Here is an 18063-nt window from a genome sequence, read left to right as displayed (position 1 = left end):
CATGTCACATGAAGACACAATTCACAAAACACAACCCTCTGTACTCATAAATCTAAACACATTTTTCCTTGCTAAAACACATGTTGCAAAACAACTCTGCTCATATTCTCAAATGAAAGCCCATGTGATGCAAAATGCTTGCCACAGTCACCAATCTTTGAACACAGGGAACACACCTGGCGTCATTCACTACACACAATGACTCAAAATTGAAGACACTTGTTGCTAATGCTGTACCCACATGTAAAAGCAAGTTCAGAGTGCACAGTATGCTGAAGGTTCCAAACAAACACAATGGATGAAGGCAGAGTCAGGGGAAGAGGAATTTGATGCAGAGGAGGGAGAAGAGCTGGCCCTGGAAGAAGAGGAGCAGGCCAATGAGGAAGAGGAGAAGGCCAACATGGGAGAGGAGAAGGTCCAGGAGGGAGAGCAAGACAACCTCACACCATCATTACGGACGAGATGCGAGCAACAGCTCAGCGACATGATGCCGCACAGTGATTGTGGTGTGTGTGTGGTGTGAATAACGTAAATAAAAAAACTTCACACCCTGTTCATGTTTTCAAGATTACTGTTGTGTGCAATAGATTCTGTTTTTGCATTGAGTTGTGTTACAGTAGTGTACGTACATGCAGGATTTTCTATAGATTTATACTACTCATATGAAACTCACAAATCTAAATGCCTAATCCTCTGCAGAGATCTACGACGATCCGTTACTGTATAGTTTCTAAAATATGCATTGGCAGTTATGAAACAAAGAACCTTCTCACAAATTGAGCATTGTGTTTTCAATTGTTTTGCTGTAGTGTGTAATGCTGTGTATAGTGTTTACAGTTTTGACAGCTTCGAGCTGCTCTCTTGGTGTGGGAGTTTGAGTTTTGCAGTGGGAAGGTGTGGTTGTGTTTATGTAGCTTTAGAGAAGGGTGTTGTGTTTGGACATTGGGGGACCTGGTGGTAACGTTTGTGACATGTGTTTTAGCATTTGAGAAAAACTGTAAATGAAATGTTAAACTTTATTTGTCTCTCACTCTGCTGTTTCCAGGTGAAGTGAACACGTTGTATCCAAAAAAGATGTCTCAAATCTGCTGATCAAAGCGAGTTTTTCAGACTTTGCTAATATAATGATTGTTTACATCCATAAGCTGCAGTTTAGAAATATTTAAGTCACTGCTAAGAGATTAGCAGTGATTTGAGATAACAGTGATTTAGATTTGTAATTGATTATCAGAGGTGATCTTCTTTTTTCTTATTATCTGTCATAATTATACTGTGGTTGCTACAGTGGTTGCTAATATTAAATATGGCCAAAGTTTAAGTAAATAATGATGTCAATGTATATACAAGGAATCCTTGTGAGGCAAAACCACGGGCTTCAGGCTGCTCTAAAGGTTCAGTGTCAGCCTTTTTTTTTCTACTCTTAGGTCACTAGGACACCAGTGAGAGGAGATATCCCCAATATGGTCATCTCATACCAGGTCATCTCAGACACAGAGCTCTGGTTGTGAACACAAAACCTCCACCCATCTGCTGTTGTTTTTTCTTTTCTTTTCTTTGTCTTTTTCATTGCCAGAGTCAATCAGGAGATTGACTCTCTCATTCCCTGCAGGTTATCTTGTTTTCAGCTTGTTTTAGACAGAGGAAATAAGGATTTTTTTAAAAAGCACAAAGTCACATAATGGGTCAAGCTGTTTGCTTCTCTTTCACAGGAGCCAAAAACAGTCCTGCAATGGATAGTTCAACAGGCAAACATCCTCTCTTCTTGCTCATCTCTGGTGGAAATGTACTTTAGGAATTGAGACATCCTTCAAAGATGAGCACTGAAATCGATTTCAGAATCAAAGGCTGGTGGACAGAGGGCAGACGAGACATGTCGGCACAAAATAGAAAAATTAGAGCCCAATGCTTTGGTTTAAGCACTTTCATCAGGCAGACGGCTGTATTTTACTGAAAAGGTCTGAAAAACACACAATATACATTCATGGTAGGCAAAGTCGTCTGGTAAAAACAAGACCATTTAACAGGTAAAGAGACAGATTATTCTATCAAGAGGGCCAAAGCAGGGCAACTGTTTACTGTTTCTGCTTTCAATAGGAATTTTTTTAATAATTTTTTTAAGTGGTTTGAGCAATCGTTCTATCTGAAGGTCTTTCAAAGTTTTGTTATCTAACTCAAGTGTTGAGTTATCTAACTCAAGGGAAGAACCATTGTTGTGCCTAAAATATCAGACAACTTAGCAAAGAACCATTTCAAATTATATCTTTAGGCACTTTGTTACTACCAGCCCGTCACAAACGTGTATCGTTTCTTCACATTTCTTTAATTAAATCTTTATGACATACAATATGACACACATAAAACGGTATTTTTGTACCAAAGCTGACTCAGAGAGTTCAGGCTTTGCTGAAGAATAAAGGTGGTCATACGTTCAAATTTGCTAGAATTATACAAAATGTTGTTGTTTTTTCTTTTCTTTTCTTTTTCTTTTTCATTGCCAGAGTCAATCAGGAGATTATATCAAAATGGGACATGCCCTCCAGCATGGTCCAAGAATGACCGAGCCAAGATCCTGTGGGACTTCCAGATACATACAGACAAACTAGTGATGGCCAACCAACCGGACATAGCAGTGGTGGACAAGCAGAGGAAGATGGCTGTAGCGATAGATGTAGCTATATCAAATGACAGGAACAGATACCAAGGGCTGAGACAAAAGCTCAAGAAGATGTGGAGGGTGAAGGTAAGAGGACCTGAGCTTGAAAAATGAAGACGGATGAAGACCGCCCATATACAGTGGGGCAAAAAAGTATTTAGTCAGCCACCGATTGTGCAAGTTCCCCCACCTAAAATAAAAATGTGCACATTTTTATAGAAGCAAAGTAAGCCCATGTTTACCAGTGCATGGGGAAGAAAAAAAAGTTTTGCCTGTAGTGTCTAGCCTCTAGCATAATTTTACTGTTGCAGAGGTTGGAGAAAGAGCTACTTTATATAAAGTCATTTATATTTTAGACCAGTGGTTTCTAGCCTAGGGGCCAGTGTCCTCACAAGGGTCAAAAGACAAATCTAAGTAGTCTTGAGATGATTGATGGGAGAGGAAAGAACTAACCAGCACAAAGAGAGCAAAAACTTTGGAAGTAGTTGATTTCCTTTTGGACTGCACTGCATGGAATAATGTATGTTCTGTCTGTATAATTTCAAAAGTTAACAATAGCTACATTTGTAAGATTCATGTATTGGAGAAAAAAGGAAGAACATGTCATTAAACCCCTATATAGTGATATATACAGTGGGGCAAAAAAGTATTTAGTCAGCCACCGATTGTGCAAGTTCCCCCACCTAAAATGATGACAGAGGTCAGTAATTTGCACCAGAGGTACACTTCAACTGTGAGAGACAGAATGTGAAAAAAAAATCCATGAATCCACATGGTAGGATTTGTAAAGAATTTATTCGTAAATCAGGGTGGAAAATAAGTATTTGGTCAATAACAAAAATACAACTCAATACTTTGTAACATAACCTTTGTTGGCAATAACAGAGGTCAAACGTTTACTATAGGTCTTTACCAGGTTTGCACACACAGTAGCTGGTATTTTGGTCCATTCCTCCATGCAGATCTTCTCGAGAGCAGTGATGTTTTGGGGCTGTCGCCGAGCAACACGGACTTTCAACTCCCGCCACAGATTTTCTATGGGGTTGAGGTCTGGAGACTGGCTAGGCCACTCCAGGACTTTCAAATGCTTCTTACGGAGCCACTCCTTTGTTGCCCGGGCGGTGTGTTTTGGATCATTGTCATGTTGGAAGACCCAGCCTCGTTTCATCTTCAAAGTTCTCACTGATGGAAGGCGGTTTTGGCTCAAAATCTCACGATACATGGCCCCATTCATTCTGTCCTTAACACGGATCAGTCGTCCTGTCCCCTTGGCAGAAAAACAGCCCCATAGCATGATGTTTCCACCCCCATGCTTCACAGTAGGTATGGTGTTCTTGGGATGCAACTCAGTATTCTTCTTCCTCCAAACACGACGAGTTGAGTTTATACCAAAAAGTTCTACTTTGGTTTCATCTGACCACATGACATTCTCCCAATCCTCTGCTGTATCATCCATGTGCTCTCTGGCAAACTTCAGACGGGCCTGGACATGCACTGGCTTCAGCAGCGGAACACGTCTGGCACTGCGGGATTTGATTCCCTGCCGTTGTAGTGTGTTACTGATGGTGACCTTTGTTACTTTGGTCCCAGCTCTCTGCAGGTCATTCACCAGGTCCCCCCGTGTGGTTCTGGGATCTTTGCTCACCGTTCTCATGATCATTTTGACCCCACGGGATGAGATCTTGCGTGGAGCCCCAGATCGAGGGAGATTATCAGTGGTCTTGTATGTCTTCCATTTTCTGATGATTGCTCCCACAGTTGATTTTTTCACACCAAGCTGCTTGCCTATTGTAGATTCACTCTTCCCAGTCTGGTGCAGGTCTACAATACTTTTCCTGGTGTCCTTCGAAAGCTCTTTGGTCTTGGCCATGGCGGAGTTTGGAGTCTGACTGTTTGAGGCTGTGGACAGGTGTCTTTTATACAGATGATGGGTTCAAACAGGTGCCATTCATACAGGTAACGAGTGGGGGACAGAAAAGCTTCTTACAGAAGACGTTACAGGTCTGTGAGAGCCAGAGATTTTCCTTGTTTGAGGTGACCAAATACTTATTTTCCACCCTAATTTACAAATGAATTCTTTACAAATCCTACCATGTGGATTCATGGATTTTTTTTTTTCACATTCTGTCTCTCACAGTTGAAGTGTACCTCTGGTGCAAATTACTGACCTCTGTCATCATTTTAAGTGAGGGAACTTGCACAATCGGTGGCTGACTAAATACTTTTTTGCCCCACTGTATATATATATATATATATATATATATATATACTCAACAAAAATATAAACGCAACACCTTTGTTACTGCTCCCATTCCCCATGGGATGGATGTAGAGACCTAAAATTCATTCCAGATACACAATATAACCATCCCTCCCAAACAGTGGTCACAAATCAGTCCAAATGTGTGGTAGTGGGCACATCTGCCATATTGAGATAATCCATCCCACCTCACAGGTGTGCCACATCAGGATGCTGATCTGACATCATGAGTAGTGCACAGGTGTACCTCAGACTGCCCACAACAAAAGGCCACCCTGGAATGTGCAGTTTTTTGCGCTATTGGGGGTCTGGGGACCCAGAACCGGTCAGTATCTGGTGTGACCACCATTTGCCTCATGCAGTGCAACACATCGTCGCATGGAGTCTATCAGATTGTCAATTGTGGCCTGTGGAATGTTGGTCCACTCCACTTCAATGGCTGTGCGAGGTTGTTGGATATTCGTGGGAACTGGTACACGCTGTCGTATACGCCGGTCAAGCACATCCCGAACATGCTCAATGGGTGACATGTCCGGTGAGTATGCTGGCCATGCAAGAACTGGGACATTCTCAGCTGCCATCTGCCCTGAACAATGTGAACCATGATTCATCCGTGAAGCGCACACCTCTCCAACGTGCCAGACGCCATCGAATGTGAGCATTTGCCCACACAAGTCTGTTACGGCGACGAGCTGGAGTCAGGTCAAGACCCCGATGAGGACGACGGGCATGCAGTTGAGCGTCCCTCAGACGGTTTCTGACAGTTTGTGCAGAAATTGTTTGGTTGTGCAAACCAATTGTTCCAGCAGCTGTCTGGGTGGCTGGTCTCAGACGATCTTGGAGGTGAACCTGCTGGATGTGGAGGTCCTGGGCTGGTGTGGTTACACGAGGTCTGCGGTTGTGAGGCCGGTTGGATGTGCTGCCATATTCTCTGAAACGCCTGTGGAGACGGCTTATGGTTGAGAAATGAACATTCAATGCACGGGCGACAGATCTGGTTGACATTCCTGCTGTCAGCATGCCAATTGCACGCTCCCTCATTGCTTGTGGCATCTGTGGCATTTTGCTGTGAGACAAAACTGCACATTCCAGGGTGGCCTTTTGTTGTGGGCAGTCTGAGGTACACCTGTGCACTACTCATGATGTCAGATCAGCATCCTGATGTGGCACACCTGTGAGGTGGGATGGATTATCTCAATATAGCAGATGTGCCCACTACCACACATTTGGACTGATTTGTGACCACTGTTTGGGAGGGATGGTTATATTGTGTATCTGGGATGAATTTTAGGTCTCTACGTCCATCCCATGGGGAATGGGAGCAGTAACAAAGGTGTTGCGTTTATATTTTTGTTGAGTGTATATATACACTCTTGCAAAAATATCTACATTGTGCAGTTTTAATCAACTTATTGTCTTCTTCTTTGGCCCATTGCTCCATTATTACTGCAACAAGAGCATTAAAACTCCACCTGTGGTCAAAACCTCCCACAATATAGCTTCAATTGTTAAATTGGTATTTGTAGGTTTAAAAGGGCCCTGCTCGAGTAAACGAAAGGTCACCACAGTTATATAACACCAGTGTGTGTGTGTGAGAGAGAAAAACAGAGACACCTTGTACCTTGGGGTGGGACACCATCCGTAAAGTGATATGTGGAAGGAGAAAAGAAGAATGAGAAGGGATAAGGAAGGGGAGCAGAGAGGGAAGAAATGATAGCTAAGGAAAAAAGCAGGAAAAAAGGAAAACCAGAGTCAGGTGAAAGAAGCCTGGAGAGTAAGAGATCATTACATAACAAACTATTGTTTGAAATGGAACATAAAACAAACACAGAAATACCTGATGATAATCAGTGTGGTCCATTCTGAAGAGCACATGTCTCTTAACCTCCACCACACCCTTTGCAATGACCTCAATATGAACAATACATCACGTTTAAACACTGTCCTAAATCTGTGCTGATAATCCTCAGGGCCCCATGAAGTTCTGGTGAGTTATCATTTTCATGAAGGACAAATCCTCATTTGGGTTCAAAAACAATCCAAACAACACTGGAAATGTACTAAATTGCTGACCTGTTATATTCAGCTTTCGCTTTCTATCAATTATAAAGGCTGATGCGTATAAGGCAGTAGTCACTGCGTGGATAGGGGCCAAATCTGACTTGAGGTCTGGGGAGTGTACCCTCAAAAAACATTGTATTGTATTATAGTGCTCTGTTTGTTTGCAGTTTCAATGGCAGATTTTGTTTCAGATTGGTATGGGATTTTTGAATGCTGCAGTCTTAAATATGATCAATCTATCAAATTAATGGGCTGCATACCACAGGTCTTTAAACGTGTCAGTATTCCATTCCAGTGATCCATTACTTAGAAAAACATCACTTGACCCAGTTGTTTTAGGTAATTATAGGTCAATCTCCAAATTTCCTTTAATCTCAAAAAGTCTTAAGAGAGTCAGAAGAGGGATGGTTTATTTGAAGAGTTTCAGCTGGAATTCAGAGCACATCACAGTTCAGAAACAGCTTTAGTGAAGGTTACAAATGATCTTCTTATGGCCCCTGGCTGTGGACTCATCTATGTGCTTGTCCTGCTTGACCTCAGCACAGCACTCAGTACTGTTGACCATAACAGTTTATTAAAGACATTAGAGCATGCTGTAGAAATTGAAGGTATTTAACAGACTTATGACACGCTACGGTTAATTATGGCGTTCCACAGGGTTCTGTGCCGGGACCAATTCTATTTACGCTATACATGCTTCCCTTAGGCAGTATCAATAGAAGGCATAGTATACATTTTCACTGCTATGCAGATGATACCCAGCTTTATCTAACCATTAAGCCAGATAACACACATCAATTAGTTAAACTGCAAGAATTTCTTAAAGACATAAAGACTTGTTAACCTCTAATTTTCTGCTTCTAAATTCAGATAAAACTGAGGTTATTGTACTCAGGCCTAAAAGTCTTAGAACCATGGTGTGTAACCCAATGCTTACTCTGGATGACATTACTTTGGCCCTCAGTAATACTGTGGGGAATCTTGGAGTCGTTTATGACCAGGATATGTCCTTCAATGCACATATTAAACAAACGTGTAGCACTGCTTTCTTGCATTTGGACAATACCTCTAAAATTAGAAACATCCTGTCACAGAGAGATGCTAAAAACTAGTTCATGCATTTATGGGCTACTGAAATTTATTATTATAAGGTTGTCCTAAAAACAACCATCACAATCCATACAATAGCTGTAGAGACATCACACACAAAAACACTTTCACTAACGTCGGTCGGCTTTATTGTTATGCCAATTTAAAAGGCGTTTTGAGATATTTTTAGGTGAATCTAAATCATGGATGACCAAGCAGTCCATAGGGCATTTAACCATAACAACTACTACTACTACTACTGGTACTAATCCTACAAAACAGATGACATGCTGGGTTCACTTAAAATCTAGCCAGATCGTGGGACAGGTCGGAGTTGCAGCACACACATTGTGCACCTCTGAAACAATGAACAGGGTTTCTCTTGCCATGCTGTATTTCAATCTGTGTCTTAGAGGAGAAACAATCTGGGACAGAATGAGAGGGATGAAATGAGACAGGCGAGCCTGAGCAATCATGGTGGAGTGAAGAGAAATATCTGTTTCATTCCCACTTTGTGTGTGTGTGCGTGTGTGTGTGTGTGTGTGTGTGTGTGTGTGTGTGTGTGTGTGTGTGTGTGTGATAGCCGCAGGGAGTATCTTGAGGTGTCAAAACAGTCTTTATAGTCACTTGTCTTTTTCCCAGTTTCATCTCCACAAAAATACACATTCTGAAAGATAGGCCTGAATCTCTGCATGTATTTCATGCTCAAAGATGTCTGCAGGTGGATCATATACTGTGTGTGCTGTTTGTTTATTGATACTGAAGCTGCGTATATTCACAGAACTTTCATGGATCTTAAAATAAGTGCATAATAACTCAGTTAGATGTAAATTGGGTAATATTACAGATTCTATTTAGTGAAAAGGATTTCACTTACTCTAGCTGGCCCTCTGGATCAGCCTGTTCAGTCTCTTCCTGTCCCCAGCAGAGATGCTGCCACCCCAGCAGACCACACTGTAAAATATAGCTGAGGCCACCACAAAATCATAGCAGATCGTCAGGAGTGGGCCCTTCACTCCAAAAGACCTGGGTCTCCGCAGCAGGTACAGCTTGCTCTGCCCTTTTCTGTAGCAGGCATCTGAATTATGAGTCCAGTCCAATTTATTGTTCAGATAAACAGGTACCTGTAGCTGTCCACAGCCTCAGTGTCCATACCTTGAATGTTTAGTGGTTGCAGTGGAGGATGTTTGTGCCTGCGGAAGTCTACCACCAGCTCCTTGGTTTTACTAGTGTTGATCTGGAGGTAGTTCTGCTGGCACCAGTCCACAAAGTCATGGGTAAGTTCTCTGTTCTCCTTGTCGTCCCCATCAGTGATGAGGCCGACTATTGCAGAGTCACCAGAGAACTATATATATATATATATGTATATATATATATTAGAGATGGACCGATCCGATATTACATATCGGTATCGGTCCGATACTGACCTAAATTACTGGATCGGATATCGGAGAAAAATAAAAAATGTAATCCGATCCATTAAATATCACGAAAGCACCTCACAAAACTTGCAACACGCCGTAACTCACCTCAGAACGGCTGTGGCATGCAGGACCTGTCGATGGTCTGGATAGCATTTGGAGCTTCGCTAGCAACCCGGCATTTCATCTCCGACAAAGTTATCCCGAGAGAAGTAAAGCAAGTGTGTAAGTCCATCTCTGAATGTTTGTAAAGCATTCCTGCGTTAAGCTTAACAAACGATATATGGAGCGACTGCCTCTTCTTGCTGCTACTTCAATCATGAAACTGCTTAACGATCAGCTGATCGGCTTTTCTGTCGCTAGTCCGTGTCTCTAGTTTGCTTTTGGCTCACTTTGCACCAGAAAGAGGAAACCAGCGGCTGAACAACAGCAGCACGTTTAAGCTTGATCAGCTGTTGTTAGAATGTATTTAATATTACTTTCTACTCGAGGATCTTTTTCTACGTAGCTGACGCTGGTAACTGTGCAGGGGCGGATCTAGCAAAGTTTAGCCAGGGGGGCTGATAGGGCATTAACAGGGAAAAGGGGGCACAAAGACATACTTTTCTTTCTTATTCTCATTTAAAATGTCTAGCTTTTAATAAATAATTATCTGACACCCAAAGTTTTAATTTGATGTAAAATGAATAGAAGTCAATTACTGTATATAGTAACTATTAAGTCTAATATATATACCCTAGTAAGCTATAGTACTTTTTCCTTTGGGAAGGTACCATCTGTGCAGTCTGCAATTTTGTTGAAGAAAGATGTTGAATCTATTTAATATTTCTTGAAAAATAATTGATTTCTGTGCATTTTTTTTCACACTACATCAAATTAAGGTTGATTACGTCGATTAAGCATCATGAGGTGGAGCGTGAGGGGTGGTTCCCTATTTTTTATTTATTTATTTTTGTTGTTGCTGGGAGTTGGAACCCTATTAGTTAGGTTGCTTAATATTTATGCTAAGTACTCTTTAAAATACCAGAATAGGGAGGATGGTGTAGGTTTAAGTTTATTAGATTGATCAGTATTGCTGAACTATGAAATATTTTTTTTTGCATACAGGTATAACAGAATAGCTTTAGTGTAGTTGTTGTTTTAAACTTGAGTATGAACTTATACAAAATGCAGCAAGATATTTAAAAAACAGTTTTGTTGATTAAAAAACACTATATCGGATTCATATCGGTATCGGCAGATATCCAAATTTATGATATCGGTATTGGACATAAAAAAGTGGTATCGTGCCATCTCTAATATATATATATATATATATATATATATATATATATATATATATATATATATATATATATATATATATAACATCAGCAACATCAGGAAGAAGGAACACGAGAAGCTCGAGAAATACCAAGGGCTCAGAGAAGAGCTCGAGAGGATGTGGAGGGTGAAGGTAATGGTGGTCCCCGTGGTAATCGGAGCACTAGGTGCGGTGACTCCCAAGCTAGGCGAGTGGCTCCAGCAGATCCCGGGAATAACATCGGAGATCTCTGTCCAGAAGAGCGCAGTCCTGGGAACAGCTAAGATACTGCGCAGGACCCTCAAGCTCCCAGGCCTCTGGTAGAGGACCCGAGCTTGAAGGATAAACCGCCCACAGGGGCGTGCTGGGTGTTGTTATATATATATATATATATATATATATATATATATATATATATATATATATATATATATATATATTTGTGTGTGTGTGTGTACTTAATTACTGTGGTGTAGTATGTATGGCAACTGAGGAGGTCTTTATCAGTAGTAAAACTTTCACATTTTCTGCAGCCATCCAGTGGGCCAGATTGGAGTCTGTGTTGGGCCACTTCTGGACCCCAGACCTTATGTTTGACACCCCAGATCTAAAGCCCTAAATGGGTCGCGTAGTCTTCTTCTTTTCTTCCTTTTTGTTAATGAGCGAATAACAGACTACAACTTTGTTTTGTGGGCGCGTTCTTTTTTTTTTTTTTGGACGTCACGTGGGCGGGGCTTCTCTGAATATTCATCAGCGAGTGGCTGAGGCGGCGCACGCGAGGAGAGAGCTGGAAGAAGCGCCGACGTCTCAGCGACACGCAACTCGAGGAGGATGTGAAAATTTGACATTTGTCAGCGCTGAACAGTGAGAGAGAGAGAGAGCAGCAGCAGCTGGAGTCACACACAGGCGGCGCGAGGCCGTGTGAAAACAAACTGCCCGCTTTTTAATGGTCTGACTTAAAGACGCGCACAGCTGTCCATCCGTCCGGTGAGCTGCAGACAGACGCAGGCAGTCATGATGGACTCTATCTTAGACAGTTTAACAGCGGAGAAACTCTATCCGTCCGGAGGGACCAACCTGTTGGACCTGGAGGAACTCAGCGACGGAGATTTTCTCACTAATGTGGTGAGGCTTTTTTTTTTATTACATTTTTATCACCGCAAACTCTTAGTGCTCTTTCTCTTTCTATCTTTTTTTTTCTTGCCATCTACGTTAAAATCAAACGCACCTACACTGCCTGTTCCGCCCGGAGCCGGACCTCAGGAGGGCGGTGTAGCTGTTAGATCCTGACAGACATCCGGGGCTCGTAACCTGTGCTCATAACCCCATGTGTGTACGTGTGTAGGGGTGTGTGTGTGTGTGTTTAATTGTGTAAACTAATGTGTTTACGAGATCGGGAACACACACAGGCTGGGGTGTTACTGGTTAACTTGCGTGTGTGTGTGTTCAGCTGGCAGATGTTGCAGCATTCACCAGCACACCTGACCATTAATTTAGTTTGTGTGAGTGTGTCAGTGTACTAGCTCTTTCACTACAATCTCAAGTGTTTTTATTTCATTAAATCTTAATCATTTTATAAAGAAAAAAGAAAATAGTCTTTAATCCCTCCTTTATTGTAATCTACCTAATTATTGTATTTATCTCTTGATGGCTTCATCCGATTTCCAATCTGTCTTTTTATGCAACCTTGTGGAGTCATCAGTGATAACCCTAACCCCAATTCTGTGCTATCACTATATTTTTTACTTGTATTGTTATTTTATTTATTTAATTTTTTGGCAATCTTTCTGATTTAAAAAAAAAAAAACCCAAACAAACATTTTTTGCTTCTCAGAAACATGGGGTTAGGATTGGGGCTGGTCATCATCACTCATGGCGACTTAAACCCCCGCACACCTGCGAGTCCAACGGCACCTGTTTCCCTCGGTGCTCTGAGCACATCCCCATCCTTGCAGAGACACCTCGTCTGTCACTATTACAAACAACAGGATGTGGCTGTGTAGAATCATGGTTGTTCATCAGTAGCACCAACAGTAGATTTCTTGATATAGCAAAAGTGCTGCAACAGCAAGCCAGGATTTGATAAAGAATCAAGGGTTCAAATTGCTCCATGAATAGTGAGTCATTGTTATGTGGAGATTGTCTGTTTAACGCTGGCAGCCGAGCTCGTGTTTCTGGTTCTGCACTTTTTTTTTTAGCCACACTGTTGAATGTAAACACAGTCAGAGTTAATAGTGATGAGAGGATCGATAAAAGCCTGTGAGCATGGCGGGACGCGTTCATCCTCGCCAAGTACAGTGAATGTGCGCCGTGCTCCAGAGAGTTCCTGCACCCTTCTCTTTAGGGACTTAATTGCTGCAAACCACAGAGGGCAGACTCTGTTAAGAGCAGCATCTTTTGTCTTTGTTTCCCTTCATTCGCTCACTCTTTTTCCACTTTGTGTCATCCCCACTTTTCTTTTTTTAAACGCCACAGGTTTTTTAGGCAGACCTCTATTCTAGTCGGTGAGTCAGCCGAGCAGTCTGCTCGTGGTTTAAAACCCCACAACACTGTTCTAAATAAAGTAGTCCACTCTGCTGTGAAGCCACTAGGCTGGGCTGCACCACAGAGGACATGGGAAAGGATGGCTGATTAACTGAAATTTCAGTCTCTCTCAAGTCTGCAGCATGAGCTGAGAGTTCTGCATGCCGTTGGTTCATTTTTCCTTTTATTTATTTATTTTTTTTCAGGTGTATATAACTCTATTACTTTTCTGTAATAAATGAGTTCTTATTTAAACCCACAGTAATGTGCTTTTTTTGTTGTTGTTGTTTTTTTTTTTTTGCTTTCCTACTAACCATAGTAGGAAATTGCATATTTACTCCTTTTTGGCTCCATTTTAGTCTCAACCAACTTAGTTGCAGTTAACAAGTCTTTCATGTTACTTGTTGTCTTTTTATTCTCATTTAAAATAAAAATTACAATTCTTCTATGTTTATGTACAGAATTGTTTGAGATTGTGGTTTGTGCAGAGATGAGCAGAGAACTCTGTTCATATATATATATATATATATATATATAAGTGGCATTTATTACCACAATGGACAAGTTTTTAATAATGTGTTAAAAGCTGGAAGGCTCACTGCTTGGATGCAGGGAGACCTCAGCTCTTTGGTTTTTAATAGGCTGTGCACTGTGGTCCAGTCCAGCAGGGGTTTAAACATTTTTTGTTCTGCTTTTTATTTACCTTTTTACAGTATATAGCTTTTCATAGCCAGTGGGTACAAGAAATAGGTGTGGGCAGCAAGACAAAACAAAAATCAATTGTCAGCTAATGGGACAATTTACTGCAAATTACTGCCCGTGAAATGAATTTGCCGGGCCTGACAAAGAGCAGAGTGCGACCAAATATGAGCACAGACGTGGAGTTTTATTGATTTATCATTTTGAACTCATATAATGCGATCGTGACGCAAGCAAATTCCTCAAATTTCCAAACATAAGGTGTTTGTACAAGAAACCCTCCTCAGCTCTTCGTCTGATGACTACTGAATAATAACAAGAAAGAAAAATTAAGACACACGTAAGCATTAAGCGCGAATCACTTTAAAAACACAAGAGGCACGGTTAAACGGGAGTGTCCTTCGGCTACTGTTAAACCTTTACAGATGCTTTGATCATGCGTAGAGAGCACCAAATTACCACCTGCCAGCAACTCATAAATGTTCTCCTTAATCCTAAAGGAAATGAGATTGGAGGCACAGCTAATTATTTTCTCAGAATGGATTAATGTGCCTTTTATTTTATTTCGTAGTCATATGACCCACAGCTACATAACGCAGGGGTAACGAAGTTGTAACTATGGCAACAACAATGCAGCCTGTTAACAACTTCAAGTATGAATAAAGAGAAGTAAAGCCATTGAAGTTTTTTTTTTTTTTTTACTATGTCTGCTTAATAAAATAAAAATGATTGATTAATTTTTAAAATCTTTTGCTTATAAATTGTTCAAAAGGCAAGATGAAAAATTTCTAGTATACATCCTGGTTAATCCACTAACCCTAAACTCAAATGTATCCAGATTACTCTCACACATGACAACAGAAGAAACAAGTGCTCACTTTGACGATGCTGTTTAACTTTATCACTTAAAATATTACAAAACTAAAATGAGTAATGGATAAACTGACATAGAAATCACTATATACACTACATGTGTGTGTGTGTGTGTGTGTATATATATATATATATATATATATATATATATATATATATATATATTATTATTAGTATGATATGCTGTTTTTTCAAGTTGAAAATCACACAAATTGAGCTCAAGCAGTAACACTGTTAAATATTTAGGCTGTAAAGCTTCTTTCTGCTCTAGTCTTTTCACCTTCCTCTCCATCCACACTCAATTCTTTTTTATTATTTATTTTATTTTATTCTATTCTACTCTCCATTCAGACCCTGTACTCCAGCTTTAAAAGGACACGCCCAACTTATTTGCGTACTGGCTGCCCATTGGCCGCTCAGCTGCCAGAAGGAATGTGTGCAGGCATGCAGCAAAGTGTGTGTGTTTGTGTGAGAAGAGAAGGAAAAATACTCTTCTGCTGTTTTATTGAGAACTATAGCTCATTTCATGTCTGTCTCACAGACACACACACACACACACACACACACAATAACCACAGCTCCCTTTTCTCTTGCTCACAAATGTAGTTCAAGTGAGGCCAAATCCAGCCAACCCACTGCAGCCACACATCACCACATGAAGCCAAATACAGTAGAGAACATTACCATTTTCTTATCTGCGGCAGCCAGCGTTACAGGATAATGACATGATGTTTCCAGGTCTCTCAAAAATGCAGTTTCATTTTACACACAAAAAAAAGGTCTAGGGCAGTCATTCAGTATTTTACTGAATTTTAAAACCTGTTTGAAAACTCTACCAGTGCAGTGAAGGATAATTTCACCTGTTTCGTGATAAAGATGGAAGAAATTCCTTTAATCTAGGAAATATCTCCTACAGACTGGAGCAACCAGGAATTTTTTGGTATTTCTTTTTTCTTTTTTTTTTAAGCATGCAAAATAATCCCTGCTTTTATGTAAGGAAAAAAAAATCAAGGCTTAAATCAGAGAAAGCTAAACATAGACTAGACACATGAAACACACGTGCGGCTCATATAACTCATTTATAGGAAACACTTTAAGCAAATGCATCAGGAAGAAATTTATTTCTTCACTTTGTCTGGATTTTTTTCTTATTTTTTTGAAGGCATAAGTCATGCGCATGGTCGGGTATGAGAACCAGATTTATTTCACTGTGGGATTCATTATAATGGACCTTAGTCCTGCAGGGTTTTGGACCTAAAACTGTCCAGGTTACTGCCAGCAATTATATGAGCGTTTGAGCTAATGCTAACAACCGTTGCTGAGGCAGTGGCACAGAAGTGCATAATCAGAGAGGAGGTCTGCGTAATACAGGGAGTGCAGAATTATTAGGCAAGTTGTATTTTTGAGGAATAATTTTATTATTGAACAACAACCATGTTCTCAATGAATCCAAAAAACTCATTAATATCAAAGCTGAATGTTTGTGGAAGTAGTTTTTAGTTTGTTTTTAGTTTGAGCTATTTTAGGGGGATATCTGTGTGTGCAGGTGACTATTACTGTGCATAATTATTAGGCAACTTAACAAAAAACAAATATATACCCATTTCAATTATTTATTTTTACCAGTGAAACCAATATAACATCTCCACATTCACAAATATACATTTCTGACATTCAAAAACAAAACAAAAACAAATCAGCGACCAATATAGCCACCTTTCTTTGCAAGGACACTCAAAAGCCTGCCATCCATGGATTCTGTCAGTGTTTTGATCTGTTCACCATCAACATTGCGTGCAGCAGCAACCACAGCCTCCCAGACACTGTTCAGAGAGGTGTACTGTTTTCCCTCCTTGTAAATCTCACATTTGATGATGGACCACAGGTTCTCAATGGGGTTCAGATCAGGTGAACAAGGAGGCCATGTCATTAGTTTTTCTTCTTTTATACCCTTTCTTGCCAGCCACGCTGTGGAGTACTTGGACGCGTGTGATGGAGCATTGTCCTGCATGAAAATCATGTTTTTCTTGAAGGATGCAGACTTCTTCCTGTACCACTGCTTGAAGAAGGTGTCTTCCAGAAACTGGCAGTAGGACTGGGAGTTGAGCTTGACTCCATCCTCAACCCGAAAAGGCCCCACAAGCTCATCTTTGATGATACCAGCCCAAACCAGTACTCCACCTCCACCTTGCTGGCGTCTGAGTGGGACTGGAGCTCTCTGCCCTTTACCAATCCAGCCACGGGCCCATCCATCTGGCCCATCAAGACTCACTCTCATTTCATCAGTCCATAAAACCTTAGAAAAACCAGTCTTGAGATATTTCTTGGCCCAGTCTTGACGTTTCAGCTTGTGTGTCTTGTTCAGTGGTGGTCGTCTTTCAGCCTTTCTTACCTTGGCCATGTCTCTGAGTATTGCACACCTTGTGCTTTTGGGCACTCCAGTGATGTTGCAGCTCTGAAATATGGCCAAACTGGTGGCAAGTGGCATCTTGGCAGCTGCACGCTTGACTTTTCCCAGTTCATGGGCAGTTATTTTGCGCCTTGGTTTTTCCACACGCTTCTTGCGACCCTGTTGACTATTTTGAATGAAACGCTTGATTGTTCGATGATCACGCTTCAGAAGCTTTGCAATTTTGAGACTGCTGCATCCCTCTGCAAGATATCTCACTATTTTTGACTTTTCTGAGCCTGTCAAGTCCTTCTTTTGACCCGTTTTGCCAAAGGAAAGGACGTTGCCTAATAATTATGCACACCTGATATAGGGTGTTGATGTCATTAGACCACACCCCTTCTCATTACAGAGATGCACATCACCTAATATGCTTAATTGGTAGTAGGCTTTCGAGCCTATACAGCTTGGAGTAAGACAACATGCATGAAGAGGATGATGTGGACAAAATACTCATTTGCCTAATAATTCTGCACTCCCTGTATCCCTGCAGAATGCAGCAGGTTTGATACATTTAATAGTAGTTGTATTACTTCATGATTAGCTACAGCATGGATTAATGAAGTCTGGAAGCTTTGATTACAAGTAGTCATTATGTTTTACCTATTAATTTACTTATGATACACAAGAAATACTTTCTTGCATAGGCCATTATAAACATTATTCATCAAATCCAAGTGCCAATTTTATATGTGTGTATGTATGAATTGATTGATTTGTTTATGGCTTGAG

General features: G+C 40.8%; 1 protein-coding gene across 3 annotated transcripts in view; it reads left to right on the top strand.

Annotated features, from left to right (window-relative positions):
• The first annotated feature begins 9620 nt into the window (after positions 1 to 9620).
• Positions 9621 to 18063, top strand: part of creb3l1 (cAMP responsive element binding protein 3-like 1) — a 42236-nt gene continuing 33793 nt past the window's right edge. The window contains exon 1 of one of the 3 annotated variants that reach the window (XM_082524530.1): positions 9621 to 9709. Coding sequence is in view for 2 of the 3 variants with exons in the window: in XM_082524529.1 (XP_082380655.1) it covers positions 11802 to 11912 (111 nt within the window). In the remaining variant the exon portion in view is untranslated. Of the gene's footprint in view, positions 9710 to 11512; positions 11913 to 18063 lie in introns of those variants that run through there. The other 2 variants (XM_082524529.1, XM_082524528.1) reach the window with 2 other exon arrangements.

This window comes from Aulonocara stuartgranti, assembly GCF_965226115.1.
Source record: "Aulonocara stuartgranti genome assembly, chromosome: 23".
NCBI classification, from domain to species: Eukaryota; Metazoa; Chordata; class Actinopteri; order Cichliformes; family Cichlidae; genus Aulonocara; species Aulonocara stuartgranti.
Note: the sequence above shows the minus strand (reverse complement) of the source record. Positions and strands in the feature narration are given on the sequence as shown.